The 27,564-nt window shown below is 35.2% G+C and overlaps 1 protein-coding gene across 2 annotated transcripts in view; it reads right to left on the reverse strand.

Moving 5' to 3' along the window:
• Positions 1 to 27,564, reverse strand: part of GALNT13 (polypeptide N-acetylgalactosaminyltransferase 13) — a 496,408-nt gene that overhangs the window by 189,497 nt on the left and 279,347 nt on the right. For both annotated transcript variants that reach the window (XM_036320816.1, XM_036320815.1), the window contains exons 5-7: positions 14,370 to 14,536; positions 13,521 to 13,728; positions 10,511 to 10,681 (exon numbers count right to left, since the gene is read on the reverse strand). In XM_036320816.1, coding sequence (XP_036176709.1) covers positions 10,511 to 10,681; positions 13,521 to 13,728; positions 14,370 to 14,536 — 546 coding nt within the window. The remainder of the gene's footprint in view (positions 1 to 10,510; positions 10,682 to 13,520; positions 13,729 to 14,369; positions 14,537 to 27,564) is intronic.

A 27,564-nucleotide genomic window follows, 5' to 3' on the forward strand; every position in this document is an offset into this window, starting at 1 on the left:
CAAGAATCAAGTCAATGATTTGAAATGCGAGGAAGCAAAAAACACCCAACCGGAAAAGCAAAATGAAAAAAGAATCCAAAAATGCGAGGATAGTGTAAGGAGCCTCTGGGACAGCTTCAAGCGTACCAACATCAGAATTATAGGGGTGCCAGAAGATGAGAGAGAGCAAGATATTGAAAACCTATTAGAAGAAATAATGACAGAAAACTTCCCCCACCTGGTGAAAGAAATGGACTTACAGGTCCAAGAAGCGCGGAGAACCCCAAACAAAAGGAATCCAAAGAGGACCACACCAAGACACATCATCATTAAAATGCCAAGAGCAAAAGATAAAGAGAGAATCTTAAAAACAGCAAGAGAAAGAAACTCAGTTACCTACAAGGGAATACCCATACGACTGTCAGCTGATTTCTCAACAGAAACTTTGCAGGCCAGAAGGGAGTGGCAAGAAATATTCAAAGTGATGAATACCAAGAACCTACAACCAAGATTACTTTATCCAGCAAAGCTATCATTCAGAATTGAAGGTCAGATAAAGAGCTTCACAGATAAGGAAAAGCTAAAGGAGTTCATCACCACCAAACCAGGATTATATGAAATGCTGAAAGGTATCCTTTAAGAAGAGGAAGAGGAAGAAAAAGGTAAAGATACAAATTATGAACAACAAATATGCATCTATCAACAAGTGAATCTAAGAATCAAGTGAATAAATAATCTGATGAACAGAATGAACTGTTGATTATAATAGAATCAGGGACATAGAAAGGGAATGGACTGACTATTCCTGGGGGGGAAAGGGGTGTGGGAGATGCGGGAAGAGACTGGACAAAAATCGTGCACCTATGGATGAGGACAGTGGGTGGGGAGTGAGGGCGGAGGGTGGGGCGGGAACTGGGAGGAGGGGAGTTATGGGGGAAAAAAAAGAGGAACAAATGTAATAATCTGAACAATAAAGGTTTAATTAAAAAAAAAAAATGTTAACCAGATGTTCAAAACCCTATTTTAAGGAATAAATGCTAGCTTCTTATCCTGGCACCAGGGATCTGGAGTCACCCAATGAGCTCCATCTATCCTTTGAACTACTTCCCTGTATTTAAAGTGTTTAGCTTTTACTACTAAATGTTTTACACTTTCTCATCTTGGGACATATGTTCAAATCTATTTGTTACTTTCATTTTCCTTTGTAAACACCTGCTCTATTCTTAGGCCATTACAAACACAGATTCCACGAAGTCTGCCCTTAGTACAATCTAGATGTAATAATTCCCTTCTTCCTTCTATAACACCCTGTTTCTGCCTCAAGGCACTTGTGACTGCTATAAGATATTATATATTATGTCTATATACATTTTACTACTTCTGTAAGAATACTCAATATATTGGTTTAATAGCATTAGACTATTAATATGTTTACTGAATAGGTAAAATTTAAAAATGAGCAATGTATTTCATGGACAAAAACAATCTATTTAAAAGTTTAAATTACTTACAATTTTATTTCTAAAACTATAACAAAAATCTTGGCTCACACCTGATAAACTGATGAGTAACAAAATATCTTCATTGATTCCAAGATTTTTAAAGCCTTTAAAAGGGGTCTTGGGGGTTCAGTGTGATAGTACTTCAGAATTAAAGATATAAAGCTTTGTAACAATGTAACATATTACAGGACTCCAAAAAGTATTTGACATAAAAACATAACTGTATCTTTCAAGCAGAAGTTGAAAAATTTTTTAAATGATAAAATAAATGTGATTACTGAGTGATGTTAAAATGCAATGCTTGCATTTTCACTGAGAAGATAATGTATCCTACATTTCACACTGGGATTATCACAATATGTGTGAAAAGCAGGCTCACAGTAAGGAGTCTCTAAGAGTCAGCTACATTTAGTTTTTAGGAGTATGGTCTTAGTATCTAGTTCAAAACTCATCCCCACAGATGACTTTCAGCAAGCCACTTAAAGTCTGTGCCTCAGTTTCATCGTCTATAAAATGGGGACATGTGTTAATGCATGCAGCACTTTAAGCATAGAACCAACAATAGTACAAAATAAGTACTACACATTATAAATATGATTTTTACTTAAAAAGAAGAAAACATCTGTGTTTGCCAAGATTACAATCATCTTTATATTTTATTGGTTTTAGAGTCCAATTAATTTTTAATAGAACTATAGTATTTTAGAGCTACAGAACCCTACAGATTTGGTCAACAAAATTTAGTCAAAATTTAATGTGTTTAAATGACTTGTTCAAGGACTACAAGTAGTGAGTGGCCCAGTTAAAAAACAAACAAACATGTTTTCTTTCTTCCTTTCTTTCTTTCTTTCTTTCTTTCTTTCTTTCTTTCTTTCTTTCTTTCTTTCTTTCTTTCTTTTTCTTTCTTCTTTCTTTCCTTCTTTCCTTCTCTCTCTCTCTCTCTCTCTCTCTCTCTCTCTCTCTCTCTCTCTCTCTCTCTCTTTCTTCCTTTCTCTTCTCCTTCCTCCCTCCCTCCCTCCCTCCCTCCCTCCCTCCCTTCCTTCCTTCCTTCCTTCCTTCCTTCCTTCCTTCCTTCCTTCCTTCCTTCCTTCCATCCTCTACTAATCAATGGCTCCCAGTTGGTTCTTTTAACTTATAAAGTGAAGAATTTGAGGTAGCTAATTCAAAATACATTTTCCTGATTTCCAGTTCCAAATTTATGTACCATGTTTTCCTGTTAATTTTAGCACTGCTTTTCAAAGCAATTTCTTCAAAGTTATATAAACATAATTTCTTCTCACTATTTTTTCCTATGCTATATCAGGATTTTATTTAATCTTACCTGGCAAATAACCAAGGTGTCAGGAGAAAAAAATATAAAGAAGATTTGAGAGCCTATAGCTCAGCTTTAAGCTGTTATTTGCATTGGTCAAATATCACAATATGTAGAGGCTGTTAGTACTTATAGCTCTACATAACTAACATTTCTCATATAGTATAAACCATAATAAAAAGAAATGACAAACATAAATATTTCATTATGTATACATATGTGATGCATAAAAATCTAAAATAGTAATATAATTTTGATTTTTTAATACCATAGAATATAATGACTTCATTTGGTTAAACATTTGGCAGTTTTTAAAATCAAAGGGAAATTAGATGCTGAGTCTCTCTTCTTCCTTCCTTAATCTGTCCACTATACCCAAATATAGAAAGCAGAAGAGAGAGAAAAGAAGCAAAGGCATAACAAGTATTTTTTTTTTATTTTTTTTAAATTATATTTTATTGATTTTCTACAGAGAGGAAGGGAGAGAGATAGAGAGTTAGAAACATCGATGAGAGAGAAACATCGATCAGCTGCCTCCTGCACATCTCCCACTGGGAGATGTGCCCGCAACCAAGGTACATGCCCTTGACCGGAATCGAACCTGCGACCCTTCAGTCCGCAGGCTGACGCCCTATCCACTGAGCCAAACCGGTTTCGGCCATAACAAGTATTTTATTAGAGCAATGAATAATCAAATGTTGAATGCGATTAAAGGATTTTACAGATAAAAAGTGGGAAGGTCGGTGCAATATTGCACTCCATGACACTCATTTGAACATATGTTTGGGTGAGATGATACAGTTTTCTATAGAAAAGAAACTGTTACTGTACGAGTTTATGCTGGCTTAAGCTCTAAGCAAGAAAGCTTACTCAAATCCTGTGGAATCTATGGAACACAAATAGTTGCAAAGCTATTTTAAAGGGTAAGAAAAAATTTAAAGTTTTTCTTAGTATGGGAAAATAGCTTATTTTTCTGCCCAAGAACCAATTTAACAACAAGTATCAGAATCAAATACCTTATATGTGCTCAAATACCTACATTCTCAAGAAAAAGAACAGTTCTTTTCCCAAATCATTTTTAATAATCCTCATGAACTGATAAGACCATTAGCTTCCAAGAGGATGAATAATAGTTGGCACAGGATTTGATCTATCCTTTGACTTTCATTGTATAAAAGGGGTCAAAATAAGAAATGCGGCCATCTAAAATCAGATATTTTAAAATATTTTGGGTAATGTGATAAAATTATTCAGCATATTAATGTGATATTTGATTCATCACCTTGAAAACTTTTTATACTACTCTTATTTTGTTCTTATCGCAACCATTGATAGGAAAGTCTTATAACTTATAACCTAAACAATTAGAAATCAATTCTATATAATAAAGAGGTGATATGCAAATTAACCCTCATGCCTTCACAAGATGGCTGCCTATGACCAGGCTGGCAGGGGTGTTAGTGAGGGATGACCGAACGACTGAACAACAGGCTGCATGGGGCGACCAGGCTGGCAGGGGGGTTAGTGAGGGATGACCAAACGACTGAACAGCAGGCTGCATGGGGCGACCAGGCCGGCAGGGGGGTTAGTGAGGGAAGACCAAACAACTGAACAGCAGTCTGTGTGGGGCAATCAGGCCGGCTGGGGTGCTGTGAGGGGCTACCAGGCCAGTGGAGGGAGGGACAGTTGGGGGCGACCAGGCCAGCAGAGAGGGGCAGTTAGGGGCGACCAGGCAGGCAGGCAGGTGAGCGATTAGGAGCCAGTGTCCCAGGATTGTGAGAGGGACCCCAGGTTGGAGAGGTTGCAGGCTTGGCTGAGGGGACCTCACCCCCATGCACAAATTTCGTGCACTGGGCCTCTAGTATAATATAAACATGCAATTTTTCTCCAAAGAATATAAATTCATGGATTCCATCTGAGTTGGTATCTTTTTCTCTCAAAATCAACATGTATTAGGTTTTAACATGAGTAGGTGAGAACATGGACATTCGAACATTCCAAAGTTCAACTATTTCTATGGAAGTCTTTGCTCTGTTCACAACATTGACCTTTCCCTGTACTGTTGCTTTATTATCTCCAATTGTAAAGAAGTGTCTCACAGGCTTTGAGAGAATTTCTCTCTGCTCTGTCTTTTAATTTAAAGTATATTTTCATTGGATTGAGAAAAACTTAATAGAAAATATATGAGTTTAAAGTTAAGAATTACATTAATTGCTATTAAATAATAATAAATGTGATTTTATATTTTATAACATTTTACAGGATAAAATAAGTGGTTTTCAGTTATTACACTTACTAGAGGAACTATAAATTGAAAAGGATAAATTGACAAAAGGTAACAATATTAAAATAAATTTCATATTGTCTGCATAATTCTAAGGAGACTATATTATATATAAAAACTATACATAAGAAGACATAATTGGCAAGAATAAAGTATAAACAAACTCTTAAATGACTTTAAACAATGAAAAATATAGGAGAAGCTAAGTAAATCATTGAGATATTAGCAGCTATTAAAATTTTTATTTGTAAAAAAAGAAATTACTGGCATAAGAAAATACCCATGGTATAGCAATTTCTAAACTATGGAGAAATGTATCCAGAAAGAAATATAACAAAATTTTTAAAGAAGTGGCTCCTTGGTGTTCTGTTTCATTATGCTTTAGGTACTTGTCACATTTATTTTGCAATGCACATATGTTATATCAGGAATAAATTTAAAATAACACCTTTCAAATACATTTCTCAGTTAATATTTTATAGCACTTCATGACTTAAGCAAGGCAGTGAGAATAATTTTCCATTTAATAGTTGAGAAGACTGGGTAATTTTCCAATTGGAGGAGCTTTAAATAAAACCCAGATTCTCCAAAGCCAGCTTTAATATTTCTTCTGTAATATCATACTATAAAGATGTTGGAAATAGATATGAAAAATTTCTATGATGTTTTTCCCAATAAAGGCACAATAATTGTAATCTGAGCTATTATTAAGAACACTATTAATTTTTTTCTTTATAAATTCCTTTCTTTGAAAGAAAAATAAATGTATGAGATCAGTCACATGTTACTAAAAAGGGATATCAAAGTAGGTAAAATGTGTCAGAGAGAAAAAATTCATAATTATATCTATGTTTGATTTATGATAGCAAGAATTAGAAAAAATTAAAAAATTCTTTTATTTTGCTTTAGGAAGATAATGAAAATGGTACTCCAAGTGAAAATGAAAGAAGGCATATTAAGATTATTAATAATAACTAAATGCAAAAGTCTATAAAATAAGAAAAGGATAAAAAAAAAGTTAAATAGGCTTGATATGTAACCTGTAGCTTTCTAGTAAAGATATCTACTTTAATAATTAAGAAATTAAAGTGGAAACAAATCTCTTTATAACTACTGAGGATGACTTACACGGCATAACTAAAAGATGAAAGTTATGAATAAGAATAGAGGTGGAGCTCTGACCGGTTTGGCTCAGTGGATAGAGAGTCGACCTGCGGACTGAAGGGTCCCAGGTTCGATTCCGGTCAAGGGCATGTACCTTGGTTGCGGGCACGTCCCCAGAAGGGAGTGTGCAGGAGGCAGCTGATCGATGTTTCTTTCTCATCGATGTTTCTAACTCTCTATCCCTCTCCCTTCCTCTCTGTAAAAAATCAATAAAATATATATTTTTTTAAAAAAAGAATAGAGGTGGATTCTTTTCAGAAGCCCACACAACTCTAGCAGTAACATAGTTTAACTCCTGTGTAGCCACACTCTGACCACATATGCTGGTCCAACATACACATGACCGGTCCCAGAGAGTGAGCAACGTTAGAGCATAGAACGCCTTATTAACCTTTGTATGTGCAAAACCTAGCATGGTGCACAATGGGTATTTGCACATGAAATCAAACTCATTCCAATAGCTTGAACCAAATCAACTCAAAAGTTACATGTATTGGAAGCATATATCCCCCAAACTAATTAAATGATTCAAGAGATTATCTGCCCTACCAGATAATTTATGCTACTAGTTGCTATTCCATTAGGTTATGAATATGTATACTCATACAAGTCCAACTTGTTTAATCTTTAAAATGCAGCCATTTCCTCTAAGTCAAAAGTCACAAATTAAAAAGATTTTAGTCAGGTAAATAATATCAATATGTGGAGTTGATTAGTTGCAATAAGCGTATTTCTCTCATCTTTGGTTGGGAAACAGGTACAGAGAAATATTTTTCCAAGTATAAGAATGATGACAAATGGCAACAACTCATCCTCAGCCTCAGGGTCAGGGACACACAATTAAAAAAAAAAAGAGTTGTGGGGATTATGTTACACGTTCATGCTACTTCTATATGGACAGCTTCTACTGAACTCCACCTGATGGTGCCCATTAGGGACAGAGGATCATAACAACAAGAAATTCTGACTTCTCAAGAATAGCTGGAAATCCAGATTTTTCTTTAAAACATCTCATTTTTTTGGTGGTGGTAATTTTTAAAATTTAAAACACTATGTAGGTCAAGTAAAATTCACCTACACAGCATATTTGACATGCAAACTCCTGGTATAAGACCTCTGGTTTAACAATTTGATTACTCTATTGTTGCACATATAATTGAGATATTCCTAAAAAGTCATGTAATTTAACAACTAAAATATTAAGGAGAGTTTACAGATTAAAGAAAACTAAATAATAGGGATTAAATGTGCTATTATTCCATTCTCGTAACTTCACAAATACCAAGTATTTCACACACTCCATTTATTATCAAAATGAAAATATAAAAGCCTAGAGGTGACAATAGAATAATAACAACAATTATAAACTTTAATTTAAATGTGGTATAACTAAGGTTAGGTCACAAGTTCAAATTGATGCTCTCTATACACAGAGGTTTTATTGTATTTCTAAGAGATGACTAAATTAGCAAATTATAGTCAGTAGGAAGTTCTGTCTTAACTGACAGTTTAAAAGAAATATTCTACTAAGAAAACTAAAGTTTCAACCTCATTTTAATCACTTTAGCTATTCAGATTCTATTAATCAAATAGGAAAAAAAAGTCTTCAACACCTAGAATGATTAATGTGTTTGTATAAATGTGAGAAAAATGATCACATCTTCAAGTAACAGATTATAAGTACAAAGAAAGTTCACATGATAGCTATGCTGATGAAAATTACCTGCGGGGTGTTACAACATAACCCATGCATTAATTAACCTTTTGCCATAAATATCTAGAAACATCAGCAAAGATAGGTTTCTCTTTTTCTTTTGCTCCAGCTCCTTCAGCAATTTAAAAAGTAAAATACTGTGCAGTTACTGAAGGATACAAATAAAACACACTTAGTTTTTATCAGTTCTCCGTGTTACTATAATAAAGCCACATAAGCATAGCAAGTAGGCTATTTCATCTTATGTTTTTGTTAATAAGTGATGAGAGATAATGTCCGATTTCTATGTAAATCTTTACTTTCATGAATGAGATCAGTAAATTATTATGAATGTTGGCTATCATTTAATTATCTACCTTTTCACTCTGTGAGAAAATAAAGGTAGGTTCTGGTCAGGATGGTGGCATAGGTAAATATGGCACTTGGAACCGCCCACAATGACATCAAAATTACAACTAAATTACAGAACAACCATAATTCATAACTACCTAAAATCTAGCTGAACAGAAGACCTATAAATAAGTATATACAGAAGAAGCCACATCAAGATTTCTAGGAAGGACGGAGACACAGAATGGGCTGGTCTCACCCCCACGTGTGGCCATTAAAAATCAAGAGAGAAATCTTGGCCCAAAAGGTACACTCTGAGGAGCAAGGGTTCTTGGTCCCACAACAGAATTCCCAGCTCAAGGGCCTGGTGCAGGTTTCTCCCAGACAGAAGTGCTGGCAGAGGCCATTGTTCTTTGATGAGCCCTTTCCCCACAGAGCTGGCAGGTGGGTGCCATAATCTGAATTTCCATCAACCTGGTTAACACTGTTAGTCTAGCCTTGATGATTCCTTGAGACACTGCTCCACCCAACTTGTGGGCCCCCCCAAGCCATTTACAGTGGCTTTTCCATACAAATGGTCTCTCATGCCTCATGATTTGGACTTTCCTACTATCTCTCAAACACGCAGCAACTGGTCTCTGCATGACCTATGTCTCTTGCTAAGTGATCCTGGTCCTGGCACTACTGGGAATGTGGCCTGGCTTGCAGCATGGCCTCTCCTGGGCACCTTCAAGCCCCAAACAAGTAGCAACCATCTGAAGATCACTCTATAGCTAGTGTCAGGTGGCACCAGGCAGGGAACAGGTGGTGGCTGGTCCTGCACCTCCCAGGAGGCTCCAGTGGCAGTGCTCCTGGCGGGCAGCTTCAGACCATGCCGGATTACAATCCTACTACCTCCATGATCAATGTTTCAAAAGAACAAAACACATTCTTTATTACTTCATTTTCAAATGAATAAACACATCTATATTTGAGTGCATTTGGACAGTTTTCACTTGGGATCTGAAGTTGAAAAATCAGCTAATGCTAAATGTTACCATGATGTGGGGAAACAGAATTTCTAATAAACAACAGTAATATGAGCTACTGTATTTCCTCAAGTCATTAAAGGCAAGGATCAATAAGACTTGGTGAACGTGCAGATTACTGCAAGATTTCAGTGCTGCTAAATCACACTTTAAATGCTGACATAATAATTTCACATCCCTATGCAACTGTTTGTAGCCACATTTTTTTCTCTTTGATATAGTACTACCTCCTTTAGAGGGTTAACAGACTCTATTGTTCAATCTCAAACAATTCGAGCTGTTCCCTTCTATTAGTGAATTGTTAGTTAGTTTTAACTAATTCATTATATAATTAAGCTTGCCAATGGATAAGTCAATCCTTCATTAGGTTAGGAAATATTCTTGTTTAGATAATGGGCTACATATATTGTTTTAGAATGTTAGGGTATTCTCTATTATTCTAACTAAATGATGATTTGCCAAATGAATCTTTAAAGAGCTAAACTAGTGAACTCCATCCACAAAATATTATTCAGAAAATAAAATTTTTATTGCAGTTAAGAAGTACACAATGATATGTTAAAGTAAGAAGGTAATAATTTTATGATCATAAAGTGGGTAATAACTATCTAGAAAATTAAAGATGCATATATTTCTCATTTTTATTAAGGGAAAACATATTTTATGAATAAATATTTCAAACTAAGTAGCTATTTTAAAATAACTTGGAACAAACAATAAATCATTCATAATTATTAATACAATTTTCTAAATGGATCTTTCTCTTGTATCTGTCAGGAAGATAGTTCTTCAAGTAAAGTTAGAATATTTACTAAAACATTTTTTATTACTTTAATTTTAGGTATACCTCTACTATAATACATATACATTTAGGTAAGGTCTATCTACCTTAATTGGCAAGACTAGCACATATCTGTCACACAGAAAAATGACAATAAATATATTTGTAATATAAGGATACACAAAGTTTCAAAAGAAATTTGGCACTTCTGCCAATGCTAATTTGCCAGTGCTAATCTAAACTAGATTTAACATAGCCATTGATTCCTAGATGATTGTGTAAAAGATGATGACACATGTGTGTATGAATAAAAATATATGACTTTTAAAGACTTAAAAATGAGAACATAAATTTATAATACTTCTGAATTATTACAGGAATGTACATGCTACCATCGGAAGATAGGATCTACATACCTGACAGGTAATGTTCTGTCTCCTTTCCTCCTATCCATTTCTCTTTGGGGAACAGGATACCAACGAAAATTCAGTTTCCAGTTAAAACCCCCATAAGTCATGTCTGACCCAGCCATATATTCAAAGGTATCATCACTAATCACATCAATGATGGGGCATACAACTGTTTTCCTGCAGAAGAAGTAAAACCAGTTTACACATAAATAATAATTTAAGTGCTATAGTTGTTTCTTCAAACTCAATATAGTTGATGTGTTGAAAATTAATTATTTTGCGACATTAATATGTTTTTATTTTATCATTTTTCCTATGGAATTATTTCCTTTCACCAGATCTTCCTTCAGCCAACTTCATACTACCATGTATAATCTAATCAGATATAGTAATTGATCTTCAAGCTGATTTTCAAATACATTCTAAGTACTAACTCAGCAGGATGGACATGGTCTATTATTCATAAAACCTCTGCCCACAGTATGATTAGTACAGCTGCTTTGACATTATGCATAATTTTAGCTATATCTTTTATAGAAAAGTAATTGCATACAGGGAGTGGAGAATGGATGATTGCAAATTAGATCTGGTAGTTCCAATCTCAGAGGGGTTACTGTTAGACTAAGGAGCTAGTTCTATGAAGATCTTCATGGAGAAAATATCTATTACAAAAAACAAACAACAAAAATCAACAAATAGAAATAACAATAAAAATAGTAATAATCAGTATAAGTAAATGTTTCCCATGAAAGATATTAGGGTCATGACAATTTCTGAGTGAACTGTCCTAGACTTAAGAGTTTATAGTAACAATCTACATCTTTTAAGATACAGAAAGATAATCAACTTCAATTTCTGGTGTTTATACCCTGACCTATCTTTTCTTAAGTAAGAGAAAAAGCCAGGTAAAAAGAATTTTAGGTAAAAAGAATTTTTTGCCATGGGAGATCAATAGGTACTCACCTTCCCATGCTCCCAGTTATATGTCTTATTATAGTATCAAACTGTGTCATCGCCACAGTAAATGCGTACTTCTACCCAAGTTTGCCCCAGTTGTAGCTAATTCTGAAGAGCAGAGCTTATTTGTTATATTTGGTAGAAGGTAAACATACAAATATGCTTTTCAATCGCACATAGATGTGGAAAGCAAAATAAATGTTGTCCATCATTTATTCTGCTTTGGTAACACCTATATCACTCATACTTATTTTCAATTCTCTTTTATATTCTACACAATTAATTAAAGACTACAGTTCTCTGAAGTCAGTAGAATTCATCTACCCTTGGAAAAACTTCTTGGTAACACTGGTCACTACAAAATCAATATCTTTTATTTATTTATTTATTTGTTAATTTTAGTAATTTAATTTGTAGGGAGATGAAATTAGCTCTAATAACTTTGAACAGGACTTTATTATCTAGTTATGGCAACTTTAGAACCTACTAGTAGAACAACACAGTAGAGTTCATTACATAGAAATATAATTTAAATATGTTGTTACATTAAAAAATAAATGATCTATGCATGACCATATGGAAACAATATTATATTAAAAACTCACTAAGCTGAATATGAAACACGTTTTAAAAGGCAGCATAATGTATGAATGTTGCCAAGAAATGCATTTAAGATGTTCCAAGTTCATTTTATTTTGCCAGTCTTACCCTCCTGTGAGTACTGTACAATACACAGAGTGGAAAATGTTATTAGCTGTGTACTACATGCAGTTGACTAAAAGGTTCCTACTGCTTTATTCAACTGCTATGGTTCATTTTACTGGCAGAATCCATCCATCTTCGTGGCAAGTATCAAATCTTGCCATTTAAGTGATATAGCTGGACTAGCTCACACTACACAGCCCTGGTTTTGAGTGCTTAATTAAAAACTTCAATTCTAGAAAGACCTTTCTATTGCAGGTGAACTTCCTTTGCAAGCAAGGTTTATACATGGCTATGTTTTTATATCTGACAGTATTCAACATTGTTGTCTTCCTAAGTGCTTGGGAATTACACTCATTTATCACCAATGTTTATGAATATCTTCAGCAAAAGCTCATACCTCATAGCCTCATCATTAAAGAGAATTTCAGGTAACCAGGAGGTTCTTAATTTCTGCAAGTAACATTCAATCTTTCAGATTCCATCATTTTTATGTACAAAGTGGCAATGTTGTTTAAATGATTAAGCATTCTTTATAGCTGTGCTCTGTACGTTTTATGTTTGGAATGTGGAATTTATGTGTTTTTATTTTTAAGATCCTGAAGGTGGTTTTGAACTAGACTTTGAATAAGGACACTGACCTAGTAGAAAAAAGACTAGTCTGGGAATAGGAACAACTGAATTGCTCCCATCACTTCCAATAACTGGATTAAGCTACTTAATCTCTGTGCTCCTCCCTGTTATTAGGTTCAGGTAAGAATATCTACATTACCTACCTCACAGCGGTTGTGAGGACATGATAAGATCCTTTGAAAAATGTATTTTACAAAAGTGTACTATTTCAAATTAGACTGGTTTCCTTCCCCTAAAAATGAATATTCAACATGTTTACTATTTGAATTGTTTGACTATTTCTTAATCAAATAATCATGTTCAGCACTACAAAGCCAAGGTCTTTATTTTATTTTATTTTTTTAAAATATATTTTATTGATTTTTTACAGAGAGGAAGGGAGAGGGAGAGGATTAGAGAGTTAGACACATGGATGAGAGAGAAACATCGATCAGCTGCCTCCTGCACACCCCCCACTGGGGATATGCCCGCAACCAAGGTACATATGCCCCTGACTGGAATCGAACCTGGGACCCTTTGGTCCACAGGCCAACGCTCCATCCACTGAGCCAAACCAGTCAGGGAAACCAAGGTCTTTATTAAGTGAGAAAGGTGGGGATGGCTTTTTTAAAAGCTAGGAATATACCTGAAAATAGCAACCTGGAAGAGTTTTTCTGGTGGAAAGCCAACACTGTCCTGACAAGTTCAGTCATAACCCAGGCAGACAGAACCCATGAGTCCTTACCTGTCTTCCTTTATTCTCGCCAGCAAGGGCTCCAGCCAGCCCACGGTACATTCACAGTGTGCATCAAGGAAAGTGATGACCTGCCCTTTTGAAGCAGCTGCTCCTCGAAGGCGGGCACGTATTAACCCGGAGCGCTCTTCCATTCTGATAATTTTTACTGGTACTTCTAAATTTTTCACATAATTCTCTAATGTCAACTTGAGAAAATCTGCAACGTGCAATAAGAATTTATAAGAAAGTTTTGAAACTGTTTTAAAACACCGCAGAGATACTACTGCCCAGATGAAAACTCAACCCACAGAAATGGTGGTGAACTCCTGTCAACATTTTTTGCAGTAAGTGACATAAAGCTATAGAGACTTCATGAGTATATTCATGTACAGTTCATTATAACCTGTCACTTGGCTGACAAGAATAAGGATAAAATAGGAAGTTAATATGTCAGACTCTAATGGAGAAACTAAGCCACGCTGGCAAATGCAGGCTTCTTCATTAAGTTATTTTGCATTTACCTGAACCTAAAAAAAAAGACAGATATCCATAAAGTTATATAAATGTTCAATTATCTGAGCAGTTGAGTTGGGGAAAAAAGGAACCCTTTTGAATGTCATTTTGTCTGATCTCCTGGGTTAGTAAGAACCAAACGGAATCATGGGAGAAACTGTAATAATTAGTTCCTTGTCTCTAGAGTTGGGATTGCCTAGATACACTGATGGAAATGCACTGATGATGAGGGGTGGTTTCAGGGTTAGTATAATTACAAGGAAAATACAGATCATTTCCCAGCTGTCTTCTTGACCATAATAAAGTGTTCTAATTTAAGAAAATATATGAGAAAAACATTTATACCTCTTTCACTGGCATCATCTACCAAGATGACCTCAGAAAGTAAATAGTGTGGAGAACGATTTATAACGCTGTAAACAGTTCGAAGGAGGGTGCTCCAAGCTTCATTATGAAACACAATAACTACACTTGTGTTTGGAAGTTCATCAGGGTAGACCTTCGTCTTGCATCTGGAAAAGGGAAAAGAAGAAAGATATGTTACTAAATAATTCATTTTTTATTCTGATCGCTGGAATAAAAAATATCCGTGATAGCACAATTTTAGACTTCAAAGGTCCTTATTAAGGAAAGATTTTATGCAAATCTACAATAATTTTCCTTTTTACAAATGCTGTGAGTAATCAGTTGGCATTTTGAAAATTAAATATGCATAATTACTAATATTTCATTTTAATTCCTGCAGGGAACCAAGCAGCATGATTTCCACAAGTCTAAGAAAGCTAAAATAACATCCTGAGACTATCAACAGGAGACCAGGTACAACAGGGACAGCTGAATTCATTTACTGGATGTAATTTTATTCTTTGTTGAGAAAAGGACAATTATTGTATAAAACTCAAAAAGTCATGAGAACATAGCAAAGACATACATCCACAGAATTTTGAAGCATGTAAAGCAGATTATTTTTCTATTCTAAAATCTAGTCATACATGCTTGCCATTCTGCATGAGAATGATGTGCACCATGTCTCCTTTGTTGGAAAAGTTCAGGAGCCAGGATGTATTTTATAGATTCTCAATTAGTGCTATATAATCAAATCTGAGATCAGGACAGGGAATAGGCAGGCCACCAGCACTTCTCAAACTTTAATGGAAATAGGGATTTGTTAAAATGCACATTCCGGCCTGTCCGGCACGACTCAGTGGTGGAGCGTCGACCTATGAACCGGGAGGTCCGGGTTTGATTCCCAGTCAGAACACATGCCAGGTTGAAGGCTCAATCCCCAGTGTGGGGCATGCAGAAGCAGCAAATTAATTATGCTCTATCATCATTCATGTTTCTCTCTCTCAGAAATAAATTTGAAAATATTAAAAAATAGTAAAACGCACATTCTGATTCAATAGGTCTTGGATATAGCCTGAGATTCTGCATTTTTAAGAAAACTTTCAGGCGATTCAGATGCTCCTGGTGCCTGGAGGGCACTGATTAGTCAGGGGCTAATCCATAATTGTTATTACTATTAGAACTTGATGTCTTGAGAAAAAAATTTAACTTTGCTTGTGCAAAGCAGCCCAGATTTTACTTTTCAGGCAATCAATCCAAAAAGGTACATTTGGATAAATAATACGCATAATGCTCTGGTAGTTTCAGAAGTTTAACATGGAGGTGTTTCTTACCCCCAGGAACTTGTCAACATTCAGACATTTCTGTCACGTGATTTTAAATCATCATCATTATAGAATAAAAAAAATGTCCCTGGGTATCCATAGCAAGAATTAAAGTTTATTCACCTTAGATTAATTTTTCATATAAAATATTCTGAAGAGCTAGGGAATTAAAATAATTCCACCAAATAAAATGAACCCAACATTTCTTGCCACTCATGAACAACCTAATACATGACATAAAACAAGCATTATAATAATTAGTCTCATTCATGGATGAATGAGAAAATCCAATAAAATGTGGGAGTTAAAGGCATATAATAAAACAAATACTGATTGTGTACCTACTGATATTTTAATCATCTTTTAAAGTAGTTTAAGTTTCATCTGCTCAGTGAAGTCTCCTGCAATATAACCAGGTAAGAATGTACATATACCTGAACTAAAAGTTATATACATATAATTTTCCTTCAGCATATATTTATTCAAAAAACATTAAGCAGCCATAATATATGATATTGTATATACAGGAAAAGAAAAATGTAGTTGGAAAAGGTAGTATGATTCATAGTCATCTCTTCCCATTCTGCCAGCAAAATTCAAGTAGTTTCTATGTGCTTCATCAACTAACTTGTAACCCCACGCAGCTCAGCACTATGTGAACTTAGAAAGCCATGCTGGTAAGTCAGAAAGGTTCTCTCCATGATTTTACTCAACTCTCAATTCTTCAGCCTCATCACACCCCATCTCTTTCAGCATGCTAAGGAAAAAGGCTGGTAAGAATCATCATCATCATCATTATCACCATCATTATCATCAATAAAGAAGTAAAACTAGAAAAACAGGCTGAAAGCAATCTAACAGTTAATGACAACTGGTTTTAAGCCAAGGATAATAGGCTATAAGGCTACCCAGTATCATTTGGAATAAAGTGATGAATTTTAAATCAAATTTTTGTATGTTATACTAGATGCCAACAAATAAAATATGAATGACATATTAATATAGATAAATCATTTAAAAGGTCAAAATAAAAGCAGACACTTGGATCTACTTAAACTATTTCTATCATGCTCTATTTTTGTGGTTAAAAAATGCACTCACAAATGTTAATTTTGTATTCATAATATGTGACAAAGTTATATTGACCTAATTTACTATTAATGCAGCTATTACACACACTTACAGAATCTTTACACTATCATTATTTAATGTAGCATAAACATAAAATGTGGCTAATATTTTTTATTAATTAATCCTCTTCTTCCCATGTGAAAAGTTATTTATCAAAGAAAACTTTGTATAATAATAAAAAATTCTAGAATAATTCTTAAGCTGTACACATCAATCATTTTCTATGTCAGTTCATCTAATTACCTCAAGTGCAATGATATATGCATCAGCAAGAGCTAGGATATTCATTGTTTCTGATAGCTTTGTGTTACACTGAACTGGTATTATTGCCTGTATCTTTTCTTTTTTTTCTTTCTTTCTTTCTTTCTTTCTTTCTTTCTTTCTTTCTTTCTTTCTTCTTTCTTTCTTTCTTTTTCTTTTTTTATTGCTTACAGTATTACAAAGGGTATTACATATGTGTCCCTTTTTTTTCCCCCGCCCTTGACAATCCCCTGGCCTCCCCTACCCCCCAGTGTCTTATGTCCATTGGTTATGCTTATATTATTGCCTGTATCTTATCAAAGCTATTCTTTCACCTATGGAAGGTACATCATGATTTTAGGTGCCACTAAAAAAAGTAAAAAGTTTTCAAATAAACTGTGACATAATGTTTTTTATCACTAGAATCTACTTAATACTTACATAAAGCTTATAAACTTATTTGAACATTGTTTTTAATATATATATATATATTGATTTCAGAGAGAGGAAGGGAGAGGGAGAGAGGGATAGAAACATCAATGATGAGAATCATTGATCAGCTGCATCCTGCATTCCTCCTACTGGGGATTAAGCCTACAAGCTGGACATGTACTCTGACCGGAATCAAACTGTGACCTCCTGGTCAATGTTTAACCACTGAGAAATACCAGCCAGGCTGGACATAGATTTCTATGAATATTGTCATGCTTGCTTATGAATCAGTAGCAATAGTTATCTATGTTTCTGCTTCTATTTTGTTTGTTGAATTATTTTGCTCATTAGATTCCACATATAAGTAAGATCATATGGTATTTTTCTTTCTCTGACTGGCTTATTTCACTTAGGATAATGTTCTCTAGGTACATTCATGATGTTGTAAAAGGTAAGATTTTCTTCTCTTTTATGGTCACGTAATATTCCATTGTGTAAATGTAGCACAGCTTTTTTAGCCATTCATCTACTGATGGGCACTTTGGCTGTTTCCAAACCTTGGCTACTGTAAATAATGCTGCAATGAACAATGGAGGTGCATATATTCTTTCAAATTAGTGTTTTGGTTTCTTTAGATAGATTCCCAGTAGTGGGATCAGTAAGTTAAAAGGTGGTTCCATTTTTACTTTTTGAAGGAAACTCCTTAGTGTTTTTCACAGTGGCTGTACCAGTCTGCATTCCCACCCCAAAGAAGACCTACAGATGGCCAATAGACATATGAAAAGACACTCAACGTCACTGTCACTAATTCTCTGTCATCTATTCTCAGGGCTTTCTCTTTGCTTTAGGTTGTATTGCTTAACATATGAGAGACATCATTAGCACTTATCTCAGTAACAAAATATGAGTCAGCTTCATGTTTTTTTGTGTATCTTCCTTGGTACTGTAAAGTGTTTTCAATCTTTAAAGTGAGAAGGAATTAAATGGAAATATTGAGGAAATGCAGATTGTGATTCAGAAGGCCTGGGATGGGCCCAATATTCTGTATTTCTAACAAGATCTCTGGTGATGTCCCCTCTGCAGACCCCTGATAGACATGATAAGAAGCAAAGTTATATAAATCAGTCAGCTGTTGACTAGCAAGAAAATACAGAATTGTTCCAACAATAAATATTTGCTTCATCATATGAATTTTAATTCTTGCCGTGACCTCCTTGCCTTTCTTTTCAGACAATAACTTCCCCCCCCGCAACAGAATCTTATTGTCATCTATCTGAAGAAATGTCAGATGACAAATTCTACACATGGAGCATAATCAGCACACAAAACTTCATTGAAGCATGACTATATGAACAGCCATGACCATGTTCACACAGCTTAAAATATAGTGGCTACATAACAACTGCCAGCTGGTAGACAATGATTGCAACTAACCATCAACTATAAAACTCATCCTGATTTCAGACATATAAACTATACAAAGTGCATATCTTAGAACAGGTGAATACAATAATTTTTGTTTAGTACATAAAAAGTACTTAAAGTGTTGTTTAGTGCTTTGTTGTTTTTTTTAAAAATACATTTAGTTTCTAAGCTGGTAGAGTTTGAAACTCTAATACTCTCTCCTCCCTGACAGATGGCAAACAACTTCTTCTTTGTAATATTACAAGAATAACTTCAACACTATCCACCTCAGCTTTTATATATTTCCCATGATAAGAATAAAGTAGATAATCTGGAATCAGTGTTAGATATTACCTGGTCTGAAAACTAAAGCTCAGAAATCTCCAAATGTTTGAATTGGAAAGGATTTTCAAAGCTGACTAATTCTAATCTTGATTTCACAGAATACAAGTCTCAAGTCAGAGAACTAGTTCAATACTTTGGGTCAACAAGTAATAATAGTGATAATAATGAAGTAATGTATTACTTAATACTAGTAACAGTAATGCTTTCTTCCCCAGAGTATATGCTATATCAAACATTTTAAATATTACTGGTGTCTGAAAAATTAGAAGAAAACACACATTTAAATCATACAAAATATGACTTAATCTTACATGAAATGAAATAGAGAAATAATCCTGGCCAGCAGGTGATGGTTCAAATCCTGGCCAGGGCTTATGCCTGGGTTGCAGGCTTGATCCCCAGTTGAGGTGTGCAGGAGGCAGCCAATCAATGATTCTCTCTTATCATTGATATTTCTATCTCTCTCTCCCTCTCCTTCCCTCTCTGAAATCAATAAAAAATATTTTTAAAAAGAGAAATAACCTTTCTCAAAGTATCATTTCATTAAAACTGAGCATAAAAAATCAACTTTCATTAAAATTACATAATTACAGACCAGATACTCTTTTAGCACTCTGTTTTATGAAGAGATTATTTTTCTCTTATGTAAACATCTAAATGAGATTGGCAAATTGACATTATGGTGAGAGCACAATGACAGTAAAAGTAGCAGACGGCACAAGCAATTTTCATCAATTTGGAAGGATTATTTGATGCCTACTAGTCCAATTAAGTTCCTGAAATCTGGTATTCTAGGAAAATCATAAGTATTATCATAGCAATATTTCATATTTATACCATATTATGACATGCTAAATCTCTAATATTTGAAGTAAAAGTTTATTTTCTTTTAATTCTGTAATAATATATTTGTGACTCTTAATTTGGCTGCAATTGGAATCATCCCATGAGCTTCGAAAAACAAAACAAAACAAAACATTGATGTGTGAATTTCAGCAACAGAGATTCTGACAGTGTCTGGGCGTGGTCATGTGTAATGGGATTTTAAAATATATCTCCCTTGGGGATTTGAATGTTTGACTGTACAGACAAAGTTGAAAACTGCTACTGAAAGTTAATGAAAAAAAATTCTTGTTTTTAAGAAAAAAAAAGTGTGTGTGTGTGTGTGTGTAATATATATATTACACACACACACACACATATATATATATATATACACACACATATATATTTCAATATATAAGTATATAAATAAAACCTTTTTGCTTATATCAATATTTTAAAATAAGATACATAAGGTTAATATCTGTTTATGATTATAACAGATGAAATTAATGTCACCTTTGCCTATAATTGCAAGCCCTGGATTTGGAAAGTCTTCTCTACTTAATTTACAACCTCTTCTGTCACATGTCAGTCCAGTCTTCTCTGTATCAGCTGTTGATTTATACATATATGAGAAATAAATCCACCCATTCTTGTTTCAAGAAGATATAGGAGTGGGATCATATTTCCAGTGTCTGGAACATGAAAATACAGTGATATAGTGTACCTAATTTACCATCTTTCCCTTTGGGTATACACATATTATAGGAATACAGATTGTTACAGTTTAATTTTATCCTTTTTTGAACCATATTGATGTTTTCAGATAAGCTACTGAATATAATATGCCACATCAAAAAAAAAAAGAAGAAAAATGGACTATAAGATGAAAATGGACAAAAGATTCATAATTACATAGTGGTTTAGTTAGACATAATCCATTTAAGACTGCAAACAAAGGCTGTCAACACTGTAGTTTGATGACTTGTTGGATTGTTGTTCAGTGAGTCAGTGGTTACCTTTTATCGCCTCAATCAAAGAAGATTAATAACAGTAATTAAGAATAAAGATTTACAATACAAGTCCTCTATAGCCTTCTTATTATTAAAAGCTATGGGAATTGCACTGAATGTTGCAGAATTACGCGTGGTTTCTGTTTCCAAATCATTAACATTCATATTTACAGAGAGAAATTTCATCATTTTCCAATGCATCCATGCAAAGAAGACGTAGGCAACAGGAAACTGGTTCTTTCATAATCATTAAACAGCTTGGGGTCTCATAAAAATGAAGCACTTAATTTTGCGTGGGTTTCTATATATTGATTTCTATTTACGTTTTATTAAACCTTTCAAAAGTAAGTTCCTATAAGTTATAATTCCTTCAGTAATTCATTTTTTTAAAATCAGATTTTATCCATCTTCCCCAAACAACTTTATTTTAAAATCCAGGTAGACCCTGTATTTATCCTTGGCCTATTTGCTACTAAAGCCACTTGTTGCTCCTTCTGTTTTCTTCTACATATTTGGGTGGGTGGGTGGGGTGGGAGAATTATTAGGCTATTGATGTGCTTCCAAGACTCCCTTGCTTGTTGGCTTCGGTTTGAAATATGCCACAAGGACCTCAGAGGGAGATTAACAAACTGGAGGAAAGAGAAACAGGGAGCCAGGTAATTTCTCTATTCTTCCCTAACCCCATAAAGAACAATTCTGCCTCCTTCCACAATTCTATAGCTCATATATGCCTCAATCTTTATAACCTTATTTTATTCTTTCATAATAAATCTATCTTATCCAATGGACTAAGGGATTCTTTAAAAGAAGAAAGAAGATTAGTCTTATTTATCTCTGCCTCTCCAGGAACTAGCATTCTGCATGCCATGAAATATATTTAATAAGGGGTTGAGAAATATAAACTTCACAGTCAGGCTATTGCATGAATCATCAGATCAACTTCCCAGTGATAACTCTGCTTTGTTATTATCTGAACTAGAGGTGTAGAAACACCACATTTTCCACTTTCTTTTTTTCATATCTTCAGTTGGGTTTGTTATTACATCTTCTAGGCCCAGGGCAAATAAACGAGCTAGGGATCAGAACAGGAAAGAGTGTAAGAAAATTGCTCTACGAATTGTTCTATTATAACATCACTCAAACCTAAGTCACATCACTCCTACTCAAACATACTGGAGCAAGTTCTCTGTCTGGAAAACCTATGTGTGCCTCCCAGTTCTGCCATTTAGGACCTGCGAACAGACTCTTTTTAAGGTTCAGTTTTATCATCACCTAAATTTGAGTAACACTGCTGCCATATCTACTTTACATGAACTTTGAGGAAAACAAATGAAATTATAAAGGAATTGTGTGAAATTCACGTATTGTTACACTATTCTTTTATTATGAAACACTGTATAAAATACAGATAAGGTCTATATATTATTTGGGTCCTCCTTGCTTCTGCTAGGATTCTGACCACGGCCGTGTTCTAATAATTTGTCTCTTATACTTAGTTCCTGTGGTCAGGCTTCCACTGTATTCTTCACTTCCAAAGAAGTTTCAATAATAGATGTGGTGTCTAGACCCTCCTGGCTTAAGAACTGCTTTACTTGTTTGTCTAGGGTAGCAATGTGGAACAAAAGTCCATCCTCTTCCCCTTGTAGTCCTTCTAAATCATTTACTGCCCTAATCTAAAATTTCTCCAGCTGGCTGTGGCTGCCCGCTATTAAATCTTCCTTCTTGCTTACCTTAGTCTCTGCTTATTATTTTCTGCTGGAAGAGCTCCGAGACTCATGTTCTGCCCGCCTGCTGAGGTCTCTGCTTCTTGCCTGCTCTTGAATATCCATAAGTCCTCTATCAACGTGTGCTCCCTCCCACTAATCAAAGCTGGGACTGCCCACCACTACTTGCTTCCTGTGGGTTATTATCAAACCTTGATTTCTCAGCCAGAATTAGGCCCTCTCCTCCAGCATTCAAGCCCTGATTTAAGAAATTATATATATGGCTAAGCAACTGGCCGACCAGCCAACAGGCCATTAGCTATGACATGCACTGACCACCAGGGGTTAGACACTCAATGCAGGAGCTGCCAAGTGATAGCAACTTTGCAGAGTGCCCTCTCACACTCCGGGACCCCTCGGGCAATGTCGGAATGCCAGTTTAGGCCTGACCCCAGCAGGCCAGGCCGTGGGACCCCACTGGTGCACAAATTTGTGCACGGGGCCTCCAGTAACATAAGAAAGCTAGTACTAAGTGGCAAACATTTATTGAACTCTTCATTAAATTATACTGTATATTTTTATACTATATTCATTGTACTATATATATATTCATTGTATTATATATATATTCATTATACTATATATTTTATATGGGTCATCCCATTTGACCCTCAGTGGTTAACTATCAGGACTATGACAAGACTATAAACTTATAAATAGCTTTAATGCATGCTTTCAGAACTTCCAGAAAATAAATTTATTCAATCTATACATAAATTGCTCAAAAATGCATCTTCTAAGGAGAAGGGGCTGCTCAGGGGGGCAAATGGCTTTCTTCTCAGAACAATATATCTTAACTAGACAAACTGCTTGCTTATCAATTCACCTCAAGACTCTCACCTCATTCTATCCACCAATCCTAAATTATTACATCACATACTTGATTAATCCCAATAAGATTTTTATATTGAAAAATCAGTCATAAACCACTTAGACCCAGACCCCCCAAACTCTATAAACACACACCTATATAAATAGCCTCCTCCTAGAACTGACAAGCTGGTGGTTACTCTGGTGGTCTTTTGTGGAGTAAGCAGCTGATAATCCTTATAATATTCCTTATGAACTAGTTATATTATTACAACCATTTGATAAACAAAGAACTTGCTATTCAGATCAGTTAAGTAACTTGCTTCTAAGTGAGGGAGCTAGGTTTCAAAAGCTGCAATTCTATCTGATAGGATAAGGTTCTTTGCCTCTTAAGAAACTTATTTTGGCCCTGACCAGTTTTGCTCAGTGGATAGAGCCTCGGCCTGCAGACTGAAGGGTCCTAGGTTCGATTCCGGTGAAGGGCATGTACCTTGGTTGCGGGCATATCCCCAGTAGGGGGTGTGCAGGAGGCAGCTGATCGATGTTTCTCTCATCAATGTTTCTAACTCTCAAACCCTCTCCCTTCCTCTCTGTAAAAAATCAATAAAATATATTTTTTAAAAAACAAAAGAAAGTAGACAAGGAATTGGGGGAGGAGGCAGGAGCCTGACAACATGCAATCCCAGGAAACAAAGTCTAACTGCTTTGAATGCCATGAGAAGAGCCTTTGCTTTGCTATAATAGGATGGGGCCAGGAGGTGAGGCACACTAAAGAAAGGAATAAAAAGGGAGTAGAAAGAGGTGATGAGCAAGTACAATGCTGAGAGTAGCCAGTGGCCTTTCCTCAGTGTTGTGATAACTGGAGGATATTTTAAAGATAAGTTGTGTCTATAGTTCATGTTGGACTACAATGTTGTAATGCAACCCCAACGCTCCTTCTATTGTTCATCAAGTCTGCCCTCTCAAATGCACTGCAGTAGTGGTTGCATGACTATGTCTCTAATTTTAGGAAGAAGCTGGGCTTAGTATTCGGATTGCTTTGTGAGAAATGGAGAAAACAGTGACAAAAGCAATTAAAAAATCCTAAGTCCACTGGAGGAGTTGAATAAATTTTAGGAAGAGCTCTGGACTTCATCAGATAATTCTTTTGGGGTTTAAACTGACCTCATCTTGACTTTAACAGACTGGAGACACTGAGCTGACATCTGGTTTATATTGAAAACTAAAACATCATAGATGTGATTTCTACCAAATAAATGGCAATCATATAGTCCCACTGGAGTTATTTCCATGATGTCAAGTTAATAAACAACCTTTTTAAGACATAAAAATAAGTATTATACAAGCAAATTTTATATTCTTTCTATTGTGAAGAACTCTCCTGCATTTAGAAATTAATGATGTAAATCAACTTTGTAGCTAAAAGTGAAAGAATGTCATTCAAGTAAGTGCTGTGACCTTTGTTGTTTTGGAACACGAGTTTATGAGCTTGTTCCCTTTCTGTGAGTGACCTCTGAATATAACTCTTTCATGAAAGAGTAATGAAAGTATTTAATAATGAGTTGTCTAAAATAAATGTGTTTATTGAATGTGATAAATGTAATGAAGGTATTTTGCAACAAAATTACTCGCTACTTCATTCATACATTTAAATTCTTACATTTGTTAGTGAAAAAAATAACACTGAATTTTTTTTATCAATTTTTTTATCCTGGAATCTGGACCAGGCTTTGCTTCTGCATTCACTGATGGGCTTATCCAAGTCAGCTAGCTGATCACCCCGAGCCTCAAGTTTGTTTTTGTGTGTTTTTTAAAATATATTTTTACTGATTTCAAAGAGGAAGGAAGAGGGAGAGAGATAGAAACATTAATGATGAGAGATAATCATTGATCGGCTGCTTCCTGCACATCCCCTGCTGGAGATCGAGCTTGCAACCAGGGCATGTGCCCTAACCCAAAATCGAAGCATGACATCCTGCTCCATTGGTTGACACTCAACCTCTGAGTCACACCAGCCAGGCCCTCAAGTTTTTCACCTCTCTGAGATAATGAAGGCACCATCCACACAGGTCCAAAGCCAGAAACTTTGATGCTAACATTATGATGGTGACTTCAACATCATGAGTCGCAGAATCCTGATAATGCCTCCTTCAGTACCTTTCTTATTCTTCCCTTCCACTGTATCCTCTTTGTAGACCACTGCCTCTTCTTTAAGTTATGTCATGGAGTCAATATGGTGCATTTGTAGAACTTTCTTGATCCCAAAAGTATACCCTCCTCCTTGGAGACCTAAATGAAGATCCAAACAGCCTCTCCTTTATGATAATGTTTTTGATGACTCTTCATTGCCTATAGCTAAAGCCAAAGGCCCCTCCTGATATGGCTCAGCCCCACTCAGGCGATCTTCTCCTCTCAGTGGCATTTAACTCTTCAACAATATTGAACACCTCAAAGTCCCTTCAGGAAACAAAGCTCTCTCACACATGTATCGCTCTCTGTCTCTGAATTCCTTGTGTTCGGAATGCTTTCTTCCCTGAATAACACACTTATCCTTCCAGGTAGGGCTCAATCAACCTCCCCAGTGAAACCAAATCTTCTCCAGGGTTGCTCAACTGTTCACTTTCCTAAACTCCAGTATGTTTTATATATTTATTTTAGTAAGTGCTGTAACCTTCTAGCTATACAAATCTTTAAATATAAAGTCTTTATTTGCAGTAATCCTCCTTTTCCCATGACTTCACTTTGTGCGGTTTCCGTTACCCATCGTTAACCGCTGCCTGAAAATATTAAATGGACAATTTCAGAAATAAACAATTCATAAGTTTTAAATTGCATACTCGAGTAGTGTGATGAAATCTCTCACCATGCAGCTCATTCCTGACTCAGACATGAATCATCCGTACATCCAGCTCATTCATGCTGTATACACTCCCTGCCGGTTAGTCACGTAGTAGTCCTCTCAGTTATCCAATTGACTGTAGCAGTATCGCAGTGCTTCTGTTCAAGTAAATCTTACTTGCCTTAATAGTCACCCCAAAGCACAAGAGTAGTGATGTATGTTAGCAGTTTGGATATGCCAAATAGAAGCCATAAAGTGCTTCCTTGTGTTTGTATGTATGGGGTGGGGGGACATAGTATACGTAGTACTATCTGTGGTTTCAGGCATCCACTGGGGGTCTCAGAAGATATAGCTCTTAGATAATAGGGACTACTGTACTCATCAAATATGTGACAATTTATATATATCTATCTATATCTATATCTATATCTATATCTATCTATATATATAATATATATAATATAATATATTATATATTATATAATATATTATATATTATAATATTATATATATATATATATATATATATTAAGCAATATGTTGGTTATGGACCATGTACTCTTGAGGGAAGATGGAGTTATGGATAAATAAAAGAAAGTTCAAATTGGTCAAGTGAAGCTCTGTCTCCAGAGAGAATTGTTATTGATGATGCTTCAGACTAAAAGACTATGTCAAGAATAGTCTGGTATTGGTCAGGGGTGAAAGCATTGCCAGGTGGTGCCTAAACAAGCAAAAATGAAAATATAGTAAAAGAAAATTTGCTGATATTTGTGGGGCCTAGTATCAGATAACAGGGACCAACTCCAGATGATGAATTCAGAAATAGAACAACACAGTACCTGTAAGTTCAGAGAGAGAAAAGAATTCACTCATGAAGACACTGGGCTTCTGCTTTTATCAGGGCAAAGATACTGATATGTAAGCTCAGACAACAGTTCATCAATCAGGTATAACATGGGAGCTAGATCATAGCATCAAGGTGGTCACTGAGAGAGACACTAGGATCAGGCAAGATATAAAATGGGTTTGTTGAACTAGAATCAGGTCCATCATCATAATGTCCTTTGT

The sequence above is a fragment of the Myotis myotis genome, unplaced genomic scaffold (genome assembly GCF_014108235.1).
Source record: "Myotis myotis isolate mMyoMyo1 unplaced genomic scaffold, mMyoMyo1.p scaffold_m19_p_8, whole genome shotgun sequence".
In the NCBI taxonomy this organism is placed as follows: Eukaryota; Metazoa; Chordata; class Mammalia; order Chiroptera; family Vespertilionidae; genus Myotis; species Myotis myotis.